The 20244-nt window shown below is 38.5% G+C and overlaps 1 protein-coding gene across 2 annotated transcripts in view; it reads right to left on the minus strand.

The window, feature by feature from the left end:
- The window catches only part of KLHL3 (kelch like family member 3), a 196430-nt gene that overhangs the window by 38709 nt on the left and 137477 nt on the right, over positions 1-20244 (minus strand). For both annotated transcript variants that reach the window (XM_023586585.3, XM_004450501.5), the window contains exons 7-8: positions 13769-13885; positions 10107-10256 (exon numbers count right to left, since the gene is read on the minus strand). In XM_023586585.3, coding sequence (XP_023442353.2) covers positions 10107-10256; positions 13769-13885 — 267 coding nt within the window. The remainder of the gene's footprint in view (positions 1-10106; positions 10257-13768; positions 13886-20244) is intronic.

The following is a 20244-nucleotide window of genomic DNA, read 5'->3' on the forward strand; positions in this document are numbered from 1 at the left end:
AAAATGCATGCGGTAAATACTGGCAATACTAAACAGAGAAATAAACACTGCTACAATAATAGTCTCCAATATGCCACTCTAATCAATAGTTAGAACATCTAGACAGAAGATCAATAAGTAAACACAACTTAAATGATATGACAAATGAACTAGATCTAAAAGACATATACAGAACATTGAACCTCCAAACAGAATGATATATATTCTTCTCAAGCACACAACATGAATGAACCTTGAACATTGAAGACATTACGTTGAGTGAAATAAGCCAGACACAAAGGACAGATACTGTATGATCTCACTGGTATGAAATAATTGGAATAAGCAAACTCTTAAAAGTTAGAATCTAGAATATAGGTTACCAGGGCCTGGGTTGGTGTAGGTAGTAGAGAGTTAATGCTTAAATTGTACAGAATTTCTAGTTAGGTTGATTGTAATATTTTGGAAATGGATGGTGGTGATGGTTCTACAACATTGTAAGTGTAATTAAGAGCACTGATTTATATATGTGAATGTGGTTAAAAGGGGAAATTTTAGGTCATATATATGTTACTAGGATAAAAAGAAAAAGATAAAACATAGGACTATACCACACAGTGAAAACTATTGTAAAAAGTGGACTACAGTTAATAGTACAATTATGAAAATGTTCTTTCATGAATTATAACAAATGTACCACATTAATGCAATATGTTAAAATAGGATAGTATATAGGTGAAATGTGAACCCTAATGTAAACTATGGATTATATTTAATAGTATAATTATAATATTCTTTTTTCAATCATAACAAAGGTACCACACTAATGCAAAGTGTTAGTAATAGGAATGGTAATACAAGAACTCTATATTTTTACATGAATTTTCTGTAAACCTACAAGTTTTCTAAAAATTTTTTTAAATTTAAAACTTCTATTCCTCCTGATGTTGCTAAGAAAATGAAAAGACAGAACACAAATTAGGCAAAAAATACATGCAAAACATGTATCTGATAAAAGACTTACATCCTAGCAACCAGATGGGGAAAAAAAGGCAGCAATGGAGTAATGAGAAACAAAACACATGCAAAACATATAGAAAATAGCTAAATTGCAGAAGCAAATACTTCCATCTCAGTTATTACTCTAAATGTTAATGGCTTAAACTCCCCTTTTAAAAAGAAGATTGGTAAATTGGATGGAAAAGTATGATCTTTCTATATGCTGTTTACAAGAGGCTCTCTTTAGGTACAGAGAAACAAACTGGCTGAAAGTAAAAGGAGGGGAGGAGAGATATCTGATGCAAACAGTAATCAAGAAAGCCAGAAATGCTCCAAAATGTTTTTATCAATTGCAATGAATGTACAACACAAATAAAAGATGTTGTTAATGTGGGAAAATGTGGGAGATGAAGGGAGCAGGCATATGGAAATCCCCTATATTTTTATGTAACATTTATGTAATCTAAGTATCTTTTATTATCTTTTACAGAAATAAAAAGGATTACAAGAAGGTACTATAAAGATGCAAAAATCCTTTATATAGAAAGAGAGAGAAAGAGAGAGAGAGCATGCCAGAGTGGCTATATTGTCAGACAAAATAGAATTTAAGTAAAAAAATTAACAATAGACAAAAAGGATATTATTATTTATAAAACATGCAATCCAGCAAAAATATATAATGATAGTAAACATATATGCACCTCCCTACAATATATGAAGCAAAAACTAACACAATTGAAGGGAAAAATATATAGTTCCACAATAGTTGGAGACTTCACTACATCAATTTCGATAACTGATAAAACATCTAAACAGAAGACCAATAAGGAAACAGAAGACTTGAACACTATTAACTTGAACAACACTATTAACCAATTAAACCTAACAAGCATATATAAATATTCCACCCAACAATAGCAGAATACAAATTCTTCTCAATTGCAAATGGAATATTTTCCAGAATAGACATGTGTTAGGCCACAAATAAAGTCGTTAAAAATTTTTAAATATTGAAATATATAAAGTATTTTCTCACACCACAATAGAAAAAAGCTAGAAATCAATAACAGAAGGAAAACTGGAAGATTTCTAAATATGTGGAAATTAAACAACACACTATTAAACAACCAATGAGTCAAAGAAAAAATCACAAGGGAAATTAGGAAATACCTTGAAACAAATGAAAATGAAAATACAAAATACTAAAACTTATGGGCTGCAGCAAAGGCAGTGTTCACAGGGAAATTTATATCTATAAATGCCAACATTTTTTTAAAAAGAAGAAAGATTACAATTCAATAACCTAACTTCACACCTAAGGAAATTAGAACAAGAAGAGCAAACTAAACCCAAAGTTAGAAGAAGGAAGGAAATAGTAAAGATTAAACCAGACATAAGTGAAATAGAGAATAGGAAAACAATAGCAAGAATCAACAAAACCAAAAGTTGTGTTTTTTTAAGTGATCAATAAAATCAATAAATCTTAAGCCAAACTGACAAAGAAAAAGAGGGAGGGGCTACAAGTAAAATCAAGAATGAAGATGGAGCATTACTATCTACCTTACGGAAATAAAAAGGATTACAAGAAGGTAGTAAAAACAATTATCTATTAACAACTAGAAAACCTAGATGAAATGGACAAATTCCTAGAAACATACAAATTTCCTAATCTGACACAAGAAGAAATAGAAAATCTCAACAGAACTATAATAAGTAGATTGAATCAGTCATTAAAAACTTTGCAACAAAGAAAATTCCAAGACTGGATGGTTTCACTGCTGAATTATTTGATCAAACATTTAAAGATTTAACACTAACCCTTACCAAATTCTTCCCAAAAACAGAGAAGGGGATTACTTCCTAACTCATTCTGTGAGGCCAGCATTACCCTGATATCAAAGCCAGACAAAGGCAGCACAAGAAAAAAAAAAAATTCAGACCAATATACCTTATGAATAGAGAAGCAAAACTCCTCAACAAACTACTGGCAAACCAAATCCAACAGTATACTAAAAGGATTAGACATCATAGCCAAGTGGGATTTATTCCAGAATTGCAAGGATAAGTCAACTAAGAAAGTCATTCAATGTAATATACCACATTAATAGAATGAAGGAGGAAAAAACACATGGTTATCTCAATTGATGTAGGAAGGATATTTATTTGACAAATCCAACATCCTTTCATGATTTAAACAAAATCAGAAACCTAGGAATAGATGGCATCTTTTTCAACATGATATAGGATATTTATGAAAAATGCACAGCAAATATCACACTCAGTGGTGAAAGACTGAAAGCTTTCCCTCTATATGAACAGGAACAAGACAAGAATGCCCACTGTTATCCAGCATTATACTAGAAGTTCTAACCAGAGTTATCAGGGAAGAGAAAGAAATGAAAGACATCTAAATTGAAAAGGAAGAAGACAATTTATCCCTATTCACAGATGACATGATCCTACATATAAGAAATCCCAAAGAATCCACAATAAATTCAGCAGTTTCAGGATGCAAGAGAAACACTTGTAGTTGGGTTTCTCTACACCAGTAATGAACAATCTGAAAAGGAAATCGAGAAAGCAATTCCATTTACAATAGCATCTAAAAGAACAAAGTACCTAGGAATAAATTTAACCAAAGAGGTGAAAGACCTGTACACTGAAAACAAACTACTAAACATTGCTGAAGGGGAGCAGATGTGGCTCAAGCAATTGAGTGCCTGAGGTCTCCAGTGCCTAAAAAACAACAACAAGCAAAACAAACAAAAAAGCCACCTCAGGGGCGCCAATGTGGCTCAGTGGTTCAGCGCTACCTTCCCACATACGAGGTCCCAGAGATGGCTCTGGTATCTCAAAACACACACACACACACACACACACACTGCTGAAGGAAATTGACCTAAGTCTAAGTAAATAGAAAGACAATCCATGTTCATGGACTGGAAAGCAAGACTTCAATATTGTTAAGATTTTCTACACTGCCTAAAGATATCTACAAATTCAATGCAATTGCTATCAAAATTCCAGCAGCCTCTTTTGCAGGAATTCATAATCCTCAAATTCATATGAAATTTCAAGGGGCACTGAATAGCCAAAACAATCTTGAAAAAGAAGAACAAAATTGGAGTGCTCATACTTCCTGATTTCAAAACTTACTACAAAACTGGAATAATTAAAACAGTGGTACTGGCATAAGGATAGACATATAGACCAACAGAATGGAATTGAGAAGCCAGAGATAAATCCACACATCCATGGACAGTTGATTTTCAACAGGGTTGCCAAGTCCACTTAATACAGTAAAAATAGTCTCTTCAACAAATGCTGCTGGGTCACCTGGAAATCCACATGCAAAAAAAAATGAATGTGGGCCCTTACCTCTCACCATGTTCAAAAATTAATTCAAAATGGATCAATATAAGAGCTAATATTATAAAACTCTTACCAGTAAACACAGTGAAATATATCTTCAGGACCAATGAAGTTTTAGATTTTATACCCAAAGCATAAGCAACAAAAGAAAAATTAGATAAAATGGACTTCATCAAAATTAAGAACTTCTGTATATTAAAAGTAAGTGAAGAGACAACCTACAGAATGGGAAAAATATTTGGAAACCATATATAGAATAAGAGTTTAACATCCAGAATATATAAAGAACTTCTAGGGAAGCAGATGTGGCTCAACTGATAGAGCGTCTGCCTACCATATAGGAGGTCCAGGGTTCAAACCCAGGGCCTCCTGGCCCATGTGGTGAGCTGGCCCATGCACAGCACTGCTGCACACAGGAGTGCCATGCCACACAGGGATGTCATAGGAGAGCCCCACACACAAGGAGTGCGCCCTGCATTGAGCCGCCCTGCAGGGAAAAATGCGCAGCCCGCCTGGGAGTGGTGCCCCACACACGGAGAGCTGACGTAGCAAGATGATGCAACAAAAAGAGACACAAATTCCTGGTGCTGCGGAGAATGCAAACAGACACAGAACATACAGCAAATGGATACAGAGAGGCGGAGAAGGAAGAGAAATAAATAAAATAAATATTTAAAAAAATAACTTCTACAACTCAACAGCAAAAAAGACAAGCAACCCAATTTAAAAATGGGTCAAAGATTTGAATAGACATTTTCTCTAAAGAAGATATTCAAATGGCCCATAAGTAAACAAAATGATGCTCAGCATTATTAGCCATTAAAGAAATGCAAATTAAAACTACAATGAGATACCTCTTCATACCCATTGGCATGGCTATTTAAAAAACTGAAAAAGACAAGTGTTGGTGAGGATGCAGAGAAACAGGAACCCTCATACTATATCTGCAGGGATGTAAATTGTGCAGCCACTATGGAAAACAGTTCAGTGGTTCTTCAGGAAGTTAAATACAGAATTGCCATGTGACCCAGTAATCTCACTTCAGGTATACACCCAAAAGAATTGAATCTGTACACAAAAGTTCATCACAGCATTTTTCACAAAAGCCAAAAGGCATAAGCAACCCAAGTGTCCATCAACAGATGAATGGATAAAGAAAATGTGGTATATCTATAAAATGGAATATTATTCATCCATTTAAAAAAAGTACTATAACATGGAGGGACCTTGAAGACATCATGCTGAATGAAATAAGTCAGACACAAAAGCAAAAATATTGTATGATATTTCTTATATGAAATACTTAGAATAAGCAAATTCATAGAGACAAAAAGTAGAATAGTGGTTTCAAGGGGTGGGAAGATATGGAAATAAGGAGTAATTGCTAAATGAATATGAGTCTTGTTTGGGGATGATGAAAATAGTCTGGAAATAGTGGTGAAAGTTACTCAGTACTGTCCATGTACTTAATGTCAAAGAATTGTCTGCTTAAAATGGCTAAGAGGACTTTTATGTTATGTATATTTTACCACAATTAAAAATAATTATTTAAAAAGACATATCCAAAATATATGAAGAACTCTTACAACTCATTAAGAAGACAATAATCCAATATTTTCAATGGGCGAAAGATTTGAACAGATACTTCACCAAAGAAGAAATACAGATAGCAAATAAGCACATGAAAAGATGTTCAACATCAGTGGTCATTAGGGACATGCAAATAAAAAACACAGTGAACTATCGTTACAAACCTACTAGAACAGCTAAAATTTAACCTAAACAGACAATACCGAATGCTAGCAGGCTCTGGACCTCTCATGCATTGTTGGTAGGAATGCATAATGGTACAGTCATTCTGAAAAAGAGTTTGACAATTTCTTATAAAGTTAAAAACATACTTACCATACAGCCTAGTAATCCCATTCCCAGGTGTTTACCCAAGAGAAATCAAAACAATATCCACCAAAAGACCTCAATGCAAATGTTCATAGCAGCTTTATTTGTAATAGTCAAAACCTGGAAATAACTAAATGTCCATCAACTGGTGAGTGAATAAACCAATTATGGTACAGACATAAAATAGAATACTACCCAGCAATAAAAGGGAAGGAGCTGCTGATACATGCAACAACTTGGATAAATCTCAAAAGTATTATGCTGCAAGAAAGAAGCCAAATTCAAAGGACTACATACGGAATGATTGTTTTTATATGACATTCTGGAAAAAGCAAAACTGTAGAGACAGGAGTCAGATCAGTGGTTGCCAGGAGCTGGGGTGAAAAAGGGAATTGACTATAAAAAGATACAAGGGAACTTTCTGGAGAGATTAAAATATTTTATACTTTGATTTGGGTGGTAATTACACGACTATGCATTTGTCAAAAGTCATCAAATTCTGTTCTTTTAAAAAGGGCAAATTCTACTATATGTAAATTATTATACATCAATAAATCTGAATTCAAAAGAAAATTATCTATTTCATCTACCACCAAAACCCGAAAGCTGTTCCTGGAAGGGAGATTGATAGAAGAGAAAAAGCACAGACTTTGGAGGGTGACAAACCTAGTCTCAGCCAGTTCTGCACTAGGCAAGTTACTTAATGTTTAGGAGTCGCAGTAGAGCAGGGACTTGAATAGTACCTATTTTTTTTTTTTTTTGTCTTTATTCACTTTTCAATAAGAAACTACCTATTATTGTGAGGATTTAATGGTATAATCTGATGATCACCAAAGTGATTGTTTCCCCAGGACACCCTGATTCCTCAAAACACCCCCCACCCCCATGGGGCCATCATTAATTTAAGTGCCCAAACGATGGGCACAAGGGTATAGTCGGAGAAACAGGTTGAACAATATAATTTTAAGTCATTCGAGGATTACAAACAGGAAAACAATGAGGCAAGGAGAAGAGATGCCTTTTTTTCCTTCCTTCAAGTCTGTCAACCCACACAAAGGCCTGCTGAAAACCCCAAGAGGCAAGGCTCCTCCACATAGAAACAGCATGCCTGAGAATTCAAGACACAGGCTTGTGGGAGCTTAGATCTTAATGAAAGGGGCCTTCAAATCAGTGTGGGGTGGGGGGAGATGGACTATCCAGTAAAATAGGTAAAACAGCTACATCATTTGCAATACAAATAAAGCTGGGTCCCTACCCTCACTCCTTCCATTAATGAATTCTAAGTGGATAAAAGATTCCAAGGGTAAAACACAGATATTAGAAAAATAGTTGAAGAAAATATGGGAGAATATTTTTAATAATCACAGAGCAAGAAAAATCAGCCTTTCAAAACACAGTGTAAAACTCAAGCTATAAAGCAAAAGATAGATCAATTTGACTACTTGAATTTTTTTCAAAATTCAAAAAAATTGTTACAAGCAAGTTCAAAGGCAAACTGCAAATTGAAATATATATATATATATTTGAGCCACATACAATAAATGCCTAACTTTCTTTATTGTGAAAAAAGCCCTTAAAAGTCATTAGTAAAAAAAGTATATAGCTCAAAAGAAGAATGAGCAGAGAATATGAACAGAATTTCCCAAAAAAAAAAGAAATACAAATGTCAGTAATCATATGAAAACAAGACAAATCTCATTAGTAATTAAATATACACTAAAACAAGATGCAATCTTTCAACTTACCAAATTGTAGAATATTTATGTTTTATACTGTTATTGGCAAAAATGTGAAGAAAACAGTTTCCTTCCTATACTAGTGGAGGAAGTGTAAAAAGATAGAATCTTCTTAGAAGTAAGTGTAGAACTCTCTCTCTAAGGTATTAAGTGCATATACCTTTTCCATTTATAAGAATTTATCCTAAGGAGATATTGCATAAATATACAAAGATATACATACAAGGATATTTGATGCAATAGTATTTATATCTAAAAACTTTAAATTAAAAAAAAACTCTGCATTACTGCAAAGTCCATCAATAAAGACGGTTAAATAAATGACAGTACATAAATTCAATTGAATATCACGTATCCATTACAATTTAAGTACTGATCTCTGACAATATAGAAAGCAGTCAGTAACTTAACTTACAGTTGAGTGAGAGGGGAAGATTTCAATCTGTATAGAAAGATCCCATTTATCTAAAAGTGCGCGTTTTATCTATTTGTAAATATACAGAGATAAGTCTGGAAGAAAATTCACCAAAATGGTAGCGATAATTGTCCCTGGATAGAGTTGATTTCAGGTGATTTTATACTTTCTTATTTCAAAATTGCAGTATTCTTTGAATATTGTATTGTAGATTTACAGTGAGCACCTATTTTTATAACTAAAGAAAGCTAAGTTATTTTCATTGTTATATATATGAAGAGGTTTTGATGCCACAGGTCAACAAAACAATAATAAAAGGTGTCAACATGCAGTAAGGCAAATGGCCATTCAGACCAAGGTCCTCACCGTGCAACTGCACCTTCTAACCAGCACTGGGCAACAAGAGGTAGACAGGTATCCAATCTCAGGTGTACAAAGGTGGAGCCATGGCAAAGGATGGTTTGAGTTCAAAGAACAGGTTGGAAGATTAAGAAAGACTCAGTTTAAAACCTGGTTCTACCCCCATTAGTTGTGTTGACCTTGGGCCAGTCACAACCTCTCTGAGCCTCAATTTCCTCATTTGCAGAATTGGAATAATAAGTGTCCCAAACTGATAGTGTTGTTGAGAGGATTAAATCAGATCTGTATGTGATATCCTCAGCCAGTGCTTGGCATATAATAATCACTCAATAAATGTCAGTTGCTTATGTGACTGCCTGAGACATTTATAAAATCCAGTCACACTGCACCCACTACACCACTATACTCTCAATGATGCGGAGTGGAGAAAAGGAACTGCAAACCTCAGGTAATCCCAATATCTGATCTTCTCTATTCCTCCCCCAACCCCCCCCCTCCCACCTCCCTAGAAAGATGAGGAAGGGAACACAACAAAAGGCCTAAATAATTCCCTGGTGCTGCCTACTGTATAGTCAATTCACCAACATGACTCACTCCTCTCCTCTGCCCTGCCCTGTTGGGTTAGCTGGGACATTCCCCCAAACACCACATGTTAGAATCCCAGAAGGAATCCTCAAAAGCCAAGCTGGAAAGGATTTTAGAGATCATCTAGTACAGCATCCTTCATTTTGCAGATAAGGGACCTAAGGACCAGAGAAGGGAAGGGACTTGCAGGGAACTGAAGCAGCCAGAACTTAGGGTACATGCCCAACTGTGGCACCCCATCTTGTGCTCATCCCTCCCATGCCCTGGCAGCTCCCCCACGAGTTCTCACTTTCCCCATGTGTTCTCCCCCTGTTTCATTACCTGTCAGACCCTCGAGGCCCCTTCTCTCTGTTGCTAGCCCTAATTGCCCTTTATGGTTCTGCACTGTGGGAAGGAAGCAGACTGAGACTGTTCTGATGCAAAGAATGGCCTAGAAGGAAGACTGATAGAGCCACTGCTAAATCAAGACCAACACAGCCATCCCTCTGCTTCTAACAGAGGCAGAGAACCAAACCATGGTGAGAAACAAGAGTGGAGAGGGACCTCTCTGATGCCAGTGGAAGTTACCTTGAAATTCTTAGGAAAGGAAGACCCCAGAAGAGAGAAGTACCGGCAGATTCAAGAAGAACCAGCAGACTCCTTCTTCTAGATCCTAAATGCAACCATGATGCAAGGGAGCATGGGTGAGGAAAGAGTTGGAGTAGAAGGTCACTCTCCCAGGACACAGTCCAGCTCTTGGCAGAGTCTGGGCTGGGGCTTACCTTGGGCAGGCTGACTGGAGTCCTGGGCTTGGTCCTTGGGTTCTTTATCAAGAGCCTCTGATCCAGAGGAAGCAGATGGTATTTCATGGCCTCAATGAGGAAGTCCTTACAGGTGTTGTTATTCTTTATCAAAGCTTCTTCTTCAACTGTCTGGAGATAGCACACAGGTGATCCTGGAGCAGAGCTCCACATTTCCCAAGCTTGTTCCCTGGGCTGAGTCACTCCTGCACTCATTCATTCCCATACCAAACCATCTCTGACCCCAAGAGGAAGGTTCACAGACGTACAACTTAGTAGTGCTCACCTCCTGCTTTTCGAGAGCATAATGGAGTAAGCAAGCAAGCTCGGGCATCAAACAAACAGGCACATCCCACCTCCACTCCTTTATGTCTCTGATCCTCAGTTCCCTCATCTGTAAAATGGGCCTGTTAAGGTAGCTACAACCTCCCTGGCTTTGTTTGCTTGCTTGCTTTTTGGTTTTGTGGTTTAAATGAGATTATGCAAAACAAAAGACAATTCATTGTCCTGAAAGTCTCTTCCCACATTCCTCCTAGTTCAGGGGTTCTTAACAAGGGGTCCATGTGTTGAACTGAAATTCAAAAATTCAAATTATTCTTGTGGAGATGTGTTGGTGCGGGTATGATATATTTATTAAATAATACACAGTACGGTGTGGACTTAGTAAGGGGTCCATGGTTTTCACCTGACTGGCAAAGGGGTCTATGGAACAAAAAAAGACTAAGAACCCCTGTCCTAGTTTGAATGCATTATAATGTTTAAGGTAAGTGGTCAGGGAAAGGGAAAAAGAGGGGGGGGGAATCCACCAGCCAACTGTGGAGACAGTGAGTAAACTACGATGGTAAGGAGAGGGATTCACATCCACTTTGTTTCAGCGAATGTCTTAGGGCAGAAAACTGGCCGATGCAGAGCTCCTAACAGCGTCATGACATCAGAGTTGATGGAATGTTCTGCACAAAAGTTCCACCCACCTTGGACTCCATCTAAGCTAGGACCATGGCTTCTTCACCTCTCTATTCCAGAGCCCAGGACCCAAGCAGGAGTGCAGTGAGTGTGAGCCTAAATATCTCATGAGCAAGACCAAGTGCGAGCCCATCTGGAGCTCTGGCTCTGAAATCTCCACCCTCTGCCCCAGGTCAGATTGCCATGTAGCATGCCTGCAAAGGGCAGTACGGTCTTGTGAAGCCACATCGGGTTTTCTTTGCTGGGTGTTTGGGAGCTGTTGGAAAAGAGCAGTTCTCTTTAACAGCTAAAGCTAACCGAATGTCTCCTGGTTGTACAGTCCTGTGCTGGGCTCAGGGAAGAAAATTATGAACATGACAGCTTTCTGACCCTGAGGAGCTCAGGTCCAGTCAGAAGGGCCTCCCACCTCAATTATCTCTTGCCTCTACTCAGTCACGCACAAGTCCTGGCTGAGACTCTCCTGGGCACCCCCACACACACCAAGCATCTGTCGACTGGAATGAAAATATGTCCAGAGCCATGCCCTGCTGGGCAGTGTTGGAGCTGGTAGATAAAGAAGGATGGGCAAGCCAGGGCCTCCGTCACCTCTGAGCACCTCCTTCCCCCGAGATGATCCCCAAACACTTCTTTTTCTTGGAAGGTTTTTCCCTCTCACACTGAGGGACTGAGCCAGGTCGGGACAAATCATAAACTTGTAGCATTAGTTAAAAAAACAAAAAGGATGGGAGAAGATCTCTAGAAGATCTTGGGAGGAAGGAGAAATGTGTGAGCAGCTACTTCTCCTAAGGAATTCACTCAGCTTGAATTAAATCTCCCCCAAAAGTCAGGGCAGGGTTGGTGCAGGTCTGCCAAAAGCTTTCCCTTCCTCCTCCTCCTCCATCAACAGCCATCCCCAGTAGGTTGTACTAGTTAGATTTTTCAAGGACCAATGAATGTTAATGTAGCATCCTCTCCCAGAGGTGTTCACCCTGAGGACTTGAAAAAAAAGAAAAAAGAAAAGATCCCACACCAGAGTTCACATGCCCATTGCCTCTTATCCCCTTATTCTCCAGATCTAAGCTCTACTTTGCCAGTAGAACCATTTTCTAATGCCTTTGCTAAGTTTTGTTGTGGACACTTAAGGAGGTTTGATTAGAAGGTCTCTAAGGCCCCTTTAGCTTTCTTGGAACCCAGGTCTACGGACCACCCTCTCTCTGGAGCGAAACTGTGCAGGGGGGCAGACTCCCCACCTTGAGGTAGGTTTCCCTCAGGACCGTGAGGTCTGATTGACCCTGTGAGCTCAGGCAGTTTTAGCCCCTCAGTTTAGGGGACCTTTTCTGCAGGAAGATATGTTGCCACCGGGTGGCAGTGGTGCCACCCAAAGTGTAAAATGCAGGCAGGTTATAAAGGCTTTGAGGGTACCGCTTGGCACCAGAGAAGAGGCTGAGACAGAGATTCAGAACATGTCACTGACCCCTTAAGCCTCTAGTCAACAGTGTCACGAGCTGAGAGCTTCATGACTCTTTGCTAGGAAGCTAAGGTTCCGGCTACCACCAGTAGAAGCAGTAGTTGTAAAGGGAGCACAGAACGCTGAACAAAGGACTTTACATGGATTATCTCATTTTATTCCCAAGTGATCCCATAAGAACAGATACTACTTTTATCAGATGAGAAAACAGGTTTAGAAAGATTGAGTATTTGCCCAGTGCTATGAGGACTTGACCGAGCCAGGCCAGCCTGCTGAGCCCACCTCTCACCCTTGCTTCACACCTTCCAGTCCATCCCGAAACTGGGGACAGCTGAGGACTGACCTTCTGCCTCAGTGTTTTGTTTTGTTCATATAGTTAAGGTTTATCCTCTGCCTACCTGTAAGAGTGACTAATGCCATTTGCTGTACAAAATACGTCATGTAGTGGGTACACAGACGTAGTATTAAAGGTGGCAGCCTGCTTAGTGGAAGAAGGGTGTGCTGTCCAGCCAGGAAAACTTGGATTTGAATCCAGACCCTCTCTCTTACCAGCTGGTGACCCCAGATAAATCCTGACCTCCAGAAGCCTCAAAGCCCAAATTTGTCAAAAGGGACTTGTAATTGTCACCTCTCAGGATTGTTATGAGGCATTAAGTGAGAAAGCTGCAGCACCACAGGGGACACATCATAATTCTTAATTTTTCTTTCCTTTCTCAGAGGAAGTAGAAGTAGTAAGTATTACAAGCACCTGCAAGGAGCTGGTTTTTACAGACTTGAATTAGGCTCCAAGTTGCCTAAAACTAAGGCCACAAGGGAATGTTATGTAAAAGACCCTTCTTGCTTTGATCCTCCAACAATAACAACAGATAGCTTTGAACATTTCTTATGCCAGGCTCCATGCTACTCACCTGCCTGGCGCACTTATCTCCTTTGACCTCCACAATAACCATGCTGAGTTATATTATAAATCCCATTCTATGGAAGAATGAAATTAAGGCTTGAAGAAACTAAATAAGAACTGAAAGCTAAGTAGTACAGGGCTGAAATGTGTCCTCTTCTCAAACCTGTGCTCCTAAACTTCACACTACCACACCTCCCACTTAACTCAGCAGGTTGGCACCCTCAACCCAGGCAGAAGTACCCATAAACTCCTTGACCCTTCCAGGGTTGCCCGCTGCTACTCCTAGAGCCCTGGGTGAACAGGGAAGGGCTTGGTTCTTCCCCTAGCACTCACCTGGACTAGGTAATCCCTAGGTAAGAGAGGGAGACGGACATGTTCCATCAGCTTTGCCATGTGCTCTAAACGGGTTTCTTTCTCATAATTGATCCAGGAAATCACAGCTTCAAACACCTATGGAGAAAAGCAACACAGGTAACTTCAGCAAAGAAACAAAAGATTTCAGAAAAGCTACAATCCACAAAGGTGTATAACCTAAGTTTCAATATTTTTTAAAATAAAAAAACAAAACAAAAAAAATCATAAGGGTTTTTTACTTATTAGCTGGCCTCAAAGAGTAATCTCATTCACACATACAAATACACACAAACTGTTATGATAAACCTGCTACACTGAATGTAAAGTCATCATAATTCATTGCCAAATAAGAATCATTTCCTTTGGTTATGTAAGACTAGAAAATCAGAGTAGTGACTGTGGACCAAATTTTACAAAGACTGCTAAAGAGGATCAGAAGCCTGGGGCAATGTGTCATTTCCCCCCTTCAACACTCATTTCCTAATCTATCTCCAACATACAGTTAATACAGAATAAAAAGCATTAAGAGTGTCTCTGCCAAATGTGGCTGTAACTGGGAATATGACACTGAATGACAGAGAATGGCAAAAACTTCTCCTTTCTCCTTGCCTTTGAAGAGAGGCTTCATTCTAATACCAATCAACACTGGAGGGCCTGGAACCCAAATGGAAGAACTATGATTTGTATGTTCACTTTGCTCAAGGATAAGTCCAAGTTCAAACTCTGTACTTTCATATACACACAGACAGATAAAATTCCATGTGGGCAAACCAGCAGTGTTTGTGGAAACTTCTCATAGCTGTCTAAGAGGGAAAGAAAGAATTTTGCAATATCAGTCAAAAATTTAAATGTGCATATCCTTTTACCTATAAATACCACTTGTAGGTCCTCTAGCTTACAGAAATATGCAAACTGTATGTACTGAAATGTTTGCTGAGGCACTGCTGTAATAGGAAAACAAAGAATACAACCTAAAGTCTATTAAAAGAAAAATCACTAAATAAATAGTATCCATACCATGGGATACTAGAAGCTATTTAAAAGAAGACAGCAAAACATCTTCTTGTGCCAGAAAGCAAGAAGGTGCTTAAAGGTTAAGGGACACCTGTCAAAAGAACGCAGAGCCAACTTGATGGGATTTCATTGCCAAAATTTGGGACAACTTAACATAAAAAAGAATAATGAGGGAAGCAGATTTGGCTCAATGGATAGAGCATCTGCCTACCACATGGGAGGTCCAGGGTTCAAACCCAGGGCCTCCTGACCTGTGTGATGAGCTGGTCAACGTGCTGATGTACACAAGGAATACTGTGCCACGCAGGGGTGTCCCCCACATAGGAAAGCCCCACACACAAGGAGTGCACCCCATAAGGAGAGCCACCTAGTGTGAAAAAAGTGCAGCCTGCCCAGGAGTGGCACCACACACACGGAGAGCTGACACAACAAGATGATGCAACAAAAAGAGACATAGATTCCCGGTGCCGCTGACAAGAATACAAGTGGACACAGAAGCACACACACAGCGAATGGACACAGAGAGCAGACAACTGGGGGGAGGGGGCAGGGAAGGGGAGAGAAATAAAAAAATAAATCTAAAAAAAAAAAGAATAATGAAGAACTCAAATCAGTAGCTGATTCTGGTAGTGGAATGACTGACTGGGAAGGGGCACAAAGGAAACTTCTAGTGGTAATGGACATGTGCTATATCTTGAAAGGGTAGAGGGTTTTCATGGGCATATGCATTTGTCAAAATTAATCAAAGTGTACACTTAGTATCTGTGCATTTCACTATGAGTAAATCATACCTCTCTTTTTATTCTTAGAAAAAAATAATGATAGTAATGAATAACACAATAATTTTTAAAAAAAAAGAATTCATGAGTCCATAGGATACTTTCAGAAGTATGAGAAGGTTATTTACAGAAAAATGCCAGCTAATGTATAAGAAATGATAGACCAAAAAAACACCATTTGCAACCACCAATGTCACAACTGATTCAGCAAAGACCATTGATGAATGCATCCTAAAATCATAAGAGAAAAGTTGTTGGGGAACAAGATATTCACAGTTCTCAAAGTATCGCCCCTGTGGTGGCTAGGTTCATGTGTCAGCCTGGCCAGGTGATGGTACCCAGTTGTTTGGTGAAGCAAGCACATGCCTGATTGTTACTGTGAGGACATTTCACGGACTTAAATCATCAGTAAATTGATTGCATCTATGGCTGAGTGTACGTTTGAAATCAACTGCCTTCAACAATGTGTGAAAGTTCATCCAGTCAGTTGAAGGCTTTAAAAGAAGAGGTAATGATTTCAGCAGTCCAAAGAGAGAATTTCCCTCTCTGCAGCTAGCTTTTCCTGTGGAATTCATCAAAAACCTTCATAGGAATTCCCAGGTTGCAGCCTGCCCTATGGAATTTGGACTTGTGCATTCCCATAACCACATGAGACAATTTTATGAAATCTCTTAATATTTACAGATATTTCCTGTCAGTTCTGTTTTCCTAGAGAACCCTGAATAATACAACTCCTCACATTACTTAATCACAAAGTAGAAAAGATACTGACAAGTGAGGAGATTTGACAGATACCACCAAAAATGGAACAAAATGACTTTATATTCCTGATTGGGATTCAGGAACAGAACATCTCTTATATGGTATTCTTCCTGAATCTAATAGTGAAAAACAATCAGACAAATCCATATTTGAAACAATATACAAGACAACTGACCTGGATTCTTCAAAACTTAGTTTCATGAAAGACCAAAAAAAAAAAGAATAGCTCCTGCTCCAATCAAGATGGCAAAGTCAAAGTAGTAGGATTTCCTGGCACTCTGACTGGCCCCTCTGTTAACCCCTCACCAGCTTAGCACAAATCCAGCCTATGCTCCCAGTGCAGTTCCCTGATCTTGGCTCCAGAGGGAACAAAGTAACCCTCTTGCACGTACTGGGAGTGTATGTCTGGCAAAATCTATCTGGTGGTAGCCTGAGGGACTAGCTGTCCCGGAACTTACCCTATGAGTAGAAGGCAGCTCACCTAGCTCTCCTACTGTGGGAGGGCAGTCAAGGGCTGCCTGGAGCAAGGGGTTGCTACCTATAGGACATACAGTGCAATGCCCAGGACCATAAGGAAATTGTTTCTTAGGGAAGAGGGGATATTCATACCAGTATAAATGGGGGAATTCCTAGGACCAAACACACATGCCCAGAATGAGATGCATGTACAGAAAGGACAGGGAGGCCCCTATGCTTTGGCCCAGAACTATTCTATAAACTCATTATATGGCTAAGCTCTGAAGGGGACAACTTCCCTAGGTCAATCTGCAAAGACTAAGGAAAAGTGGTTTTGTTTTCCCCTTCTTCTTTTTCTCTTTCTTTTTTTATTAGATACTGGCATGCAAGGAAGGTTCTGTCCTAGCATTAGCTGAATACAAGATTAAGGAACAGACACTTCAGAGTCTCAATTCTATAGATAACACATTAACATAGCAAAATGCCCAAGTTTCTACAAAGGATAACAAAACATTAAAACACACACACACAGGAAGCAATGGCCCAGGAAAAGTGGAAGATTAAAGCATTAGAAACCATCAATGAGGAAAATCTGATCTGGACATTCCAGACAAAGTCATTTTAAAAATGGTCCTAAATATGCTTAAAGAGCTAAAGGAAAACATGGACAAAGAACTAAAGGAAATCAGGAAAAGACAGATAAACATAGAGAATATCAATAGGGAGATGGAAATTATTAAAAAGAACTAAACAGAGCTGAAAACGACAGTAACATAAATTTAAAATTCCCTAGAGGGGTTTGACAGGAGATTGGAGCTGGCAGAAGAAAGAATTAGTGAACTTGAAGATAAGACAATTGAATCATACAATCTGAGAGGCAGGAGGAAGAAAAAAAAAATGAAGATAAACGAACAGAATCTGAGGAACCTAAGAGACACCATCAGGCATACCAAAATACATATTGTGGGAATCCCAGAAGAAGAAAAAAGAGGCATAGGTGCAGAGAGAATATTCAAGGCAATAATGGCAGGAAATGTCCCTCATTTATTGGAAGACATGAATACACACATCCAACATGCTCAACAACCCCAAACAGGATAGGCCCACACCACACCATATTACACTCAAATTGTCAAATGCCAAAGATAAAGAGAGAATTCTGAAAGCCTCAAGAAGCCACATATCACATACAAGGAAGCCTCAATAATATTAAATGCCTACTTCTTATGAGAAAGCACAGAGGTAAGAAGGCAGTGGGAAGACACACCTAAAATAGTGAAAGCAAAACATTGCCAACCAAGAATTCTATATCTGACAAAATGGTCTTACAAAAATGAGGTAGGATTAGGACATTCCCAGATAAGCAAAAACTGAGGAAGTTCATCACCAATAGAACAGCCCTACAAGAAATGCTAAAGGGAGAGCTGTGAGTTTTCAGGAAAGGACACTTGAAGAAACCATATTATCTTATCCATCTAAGATAATGGTATGGGTAAATATAAACACCAGTACTATTGTATTTTTATTTGTAGCTTCACTTTTCATGTCTTCAAGGAGTACAACCTACTCTCAAATATTCAAAAGATATAGAAGACAGATGAAAGAGAGATAGAGAAGGAAGGAGGGAAGGAGGGAAGGAGGGAGAGAGGGAAGGAAGGAGAGAGGAAAGAAAGGAAGGAAGGGAGGGAGGGAGGGAGGGAGGAAGGAAGGAAGGAAGGAAGGAAGGAAGGAAGGAAGGAAGGAAGGAAGGAAGGAAGGAAGGAAGGAAGGAAGGAAGGAAGGAAGGAAGGAAGGAAGGAAGGAAAAGAGAGAGAAAAAGAAAGATGTCAAAGGTGGCAAAATGTTAACATTGGTGGATCTGTGTCTGGGAGAACTGGGGTATGAGAATTGGGGTATGCTGAAGTTTTCTGTATGGGTTTTATATTATTTTTTCAACTGTCCTGTAAGTTTCAAATTATTTCAAAGTAAAATGTTTTTTTTTAATCTGAAAATAAAGTGATAAATGCATACATATAAACATAAATGTAAGCCAGAGTTGTCAAAGCTAAGAGGAGTCTAAGGAGACAATTAAAAGGAAAAAAAAGAACATCAGGTAAAAAACAAGGAAATCCAAATAAGTATGGACTTTATTAATATTAATAAGAATGTATCAATATTGGTTCATTAATTGTGACAAATATGCCATACTTATGTAAGACGTTACTAGTAGAGGAAACTGAGTGTGGGGCATAAGGTAACTCTCTGTACTATCTTTGCAATTTTTCTGTAAATCTAAAACTGCCTAAAAAATAAAAAACTTTTTTAAAAAGAAATAACTATAAAGCACTTTTAGGAAAATTTTAGGAACTATGAGGAAAATCTCAATAAGGACTACATAGTAGATAATATTATTGTGTCATTGTTAAATTTCTTTTTATGATAATGGTTTTATGGTTAGAAAGAAAATGTGCTTGTGAAGAAGAAGGTGCATGCTAAAATATTTTGGGATGAAGTGTCATAATGTCTGCAATCTATTCCAAAAGGTTTAGCAAATCAAAAGATCAAATCTGTGTAGATAGAAAGCAATGAGACAAAATGTTAAATGAAGGGGTTTAGGCTATTCATTATACTATTTCTTTCACCTTTACTATAGGGGTGAAATTTTTTTAAATAAAAAGTAGATGAGAGAAGAAAAAGTGTAAGAGAAAAAGAAAAAAACTACAACAAAATGTACAATGTACAGCACAAAGCTAAAATGATGACTATTAACTGCTAGGGAAAAAAACCTGTAATTTTTCTTAACCTAGCTCTATTTTTTTAGTATATAGATATGTTCATGATGCTATGCCCCTAAAATTCTTGGCCCTATTTCCTAAATATATACTAAAGTCAGACTGAGCATAACTCTTGGGCAAGGAATAGAGAAGGGAAGGGAGGGGAGGGGAGGGGAAGTACATATAGTTTGCTCCTATTTCCCTATAAAATATATGTTTACAAACATAAAAATACATGCACACACCTCTTTCCCTCCATGCTTTTATCTTCCCTATCTAGTTCATTTTTTTTAATTATAATCTCTTACTACATCCTTCATCTCATAGCATTATTTTGTGAACAAAATAAGAGAAGAGGGATCTTATCATTTTTGCTGGCAGATAATACACAAATACTTTTTTAGTTCAGAATAAACATTGTAAGGAGGTAAACAGAACCTGTCCAGGCTAGAGCAAAGAGCCCAGCGGGGAAGAGAGAGCTAGACTCTTTGCAGGTTAGGGCAGAACAGGGACACAGCCCACAGGCTGGGGGAGAAGCCTGGCTTCGCTGGGTTGGGCAGTGGGCAGCCCCAATCCCATTCTGCCTTGTACTGTCCACCTCTTTCTTACTCCCCTTTACTAGACTGTGAGCTTTTGTAGGGTAGGAAGTGTGGGAAAACAGTAGGGAACATGGCTTGATGTTGAAATATTT

Source organism: Dasypus novemcinctus, chromosome 2 (genome assembly GCF_030445035.2).
Source record: "Dasypus novemcinctus isolate mDasNov1 chromosome 2, mDasNov1.1.hap2, whole genome shotgun sequence".
NCBI classification, from domain to species: Eukaryota; Metazoa; Chordata; class Mammalia; order Cingulata; family Dasypodidae; genus Dasypus; species Dasypus novemcinctus.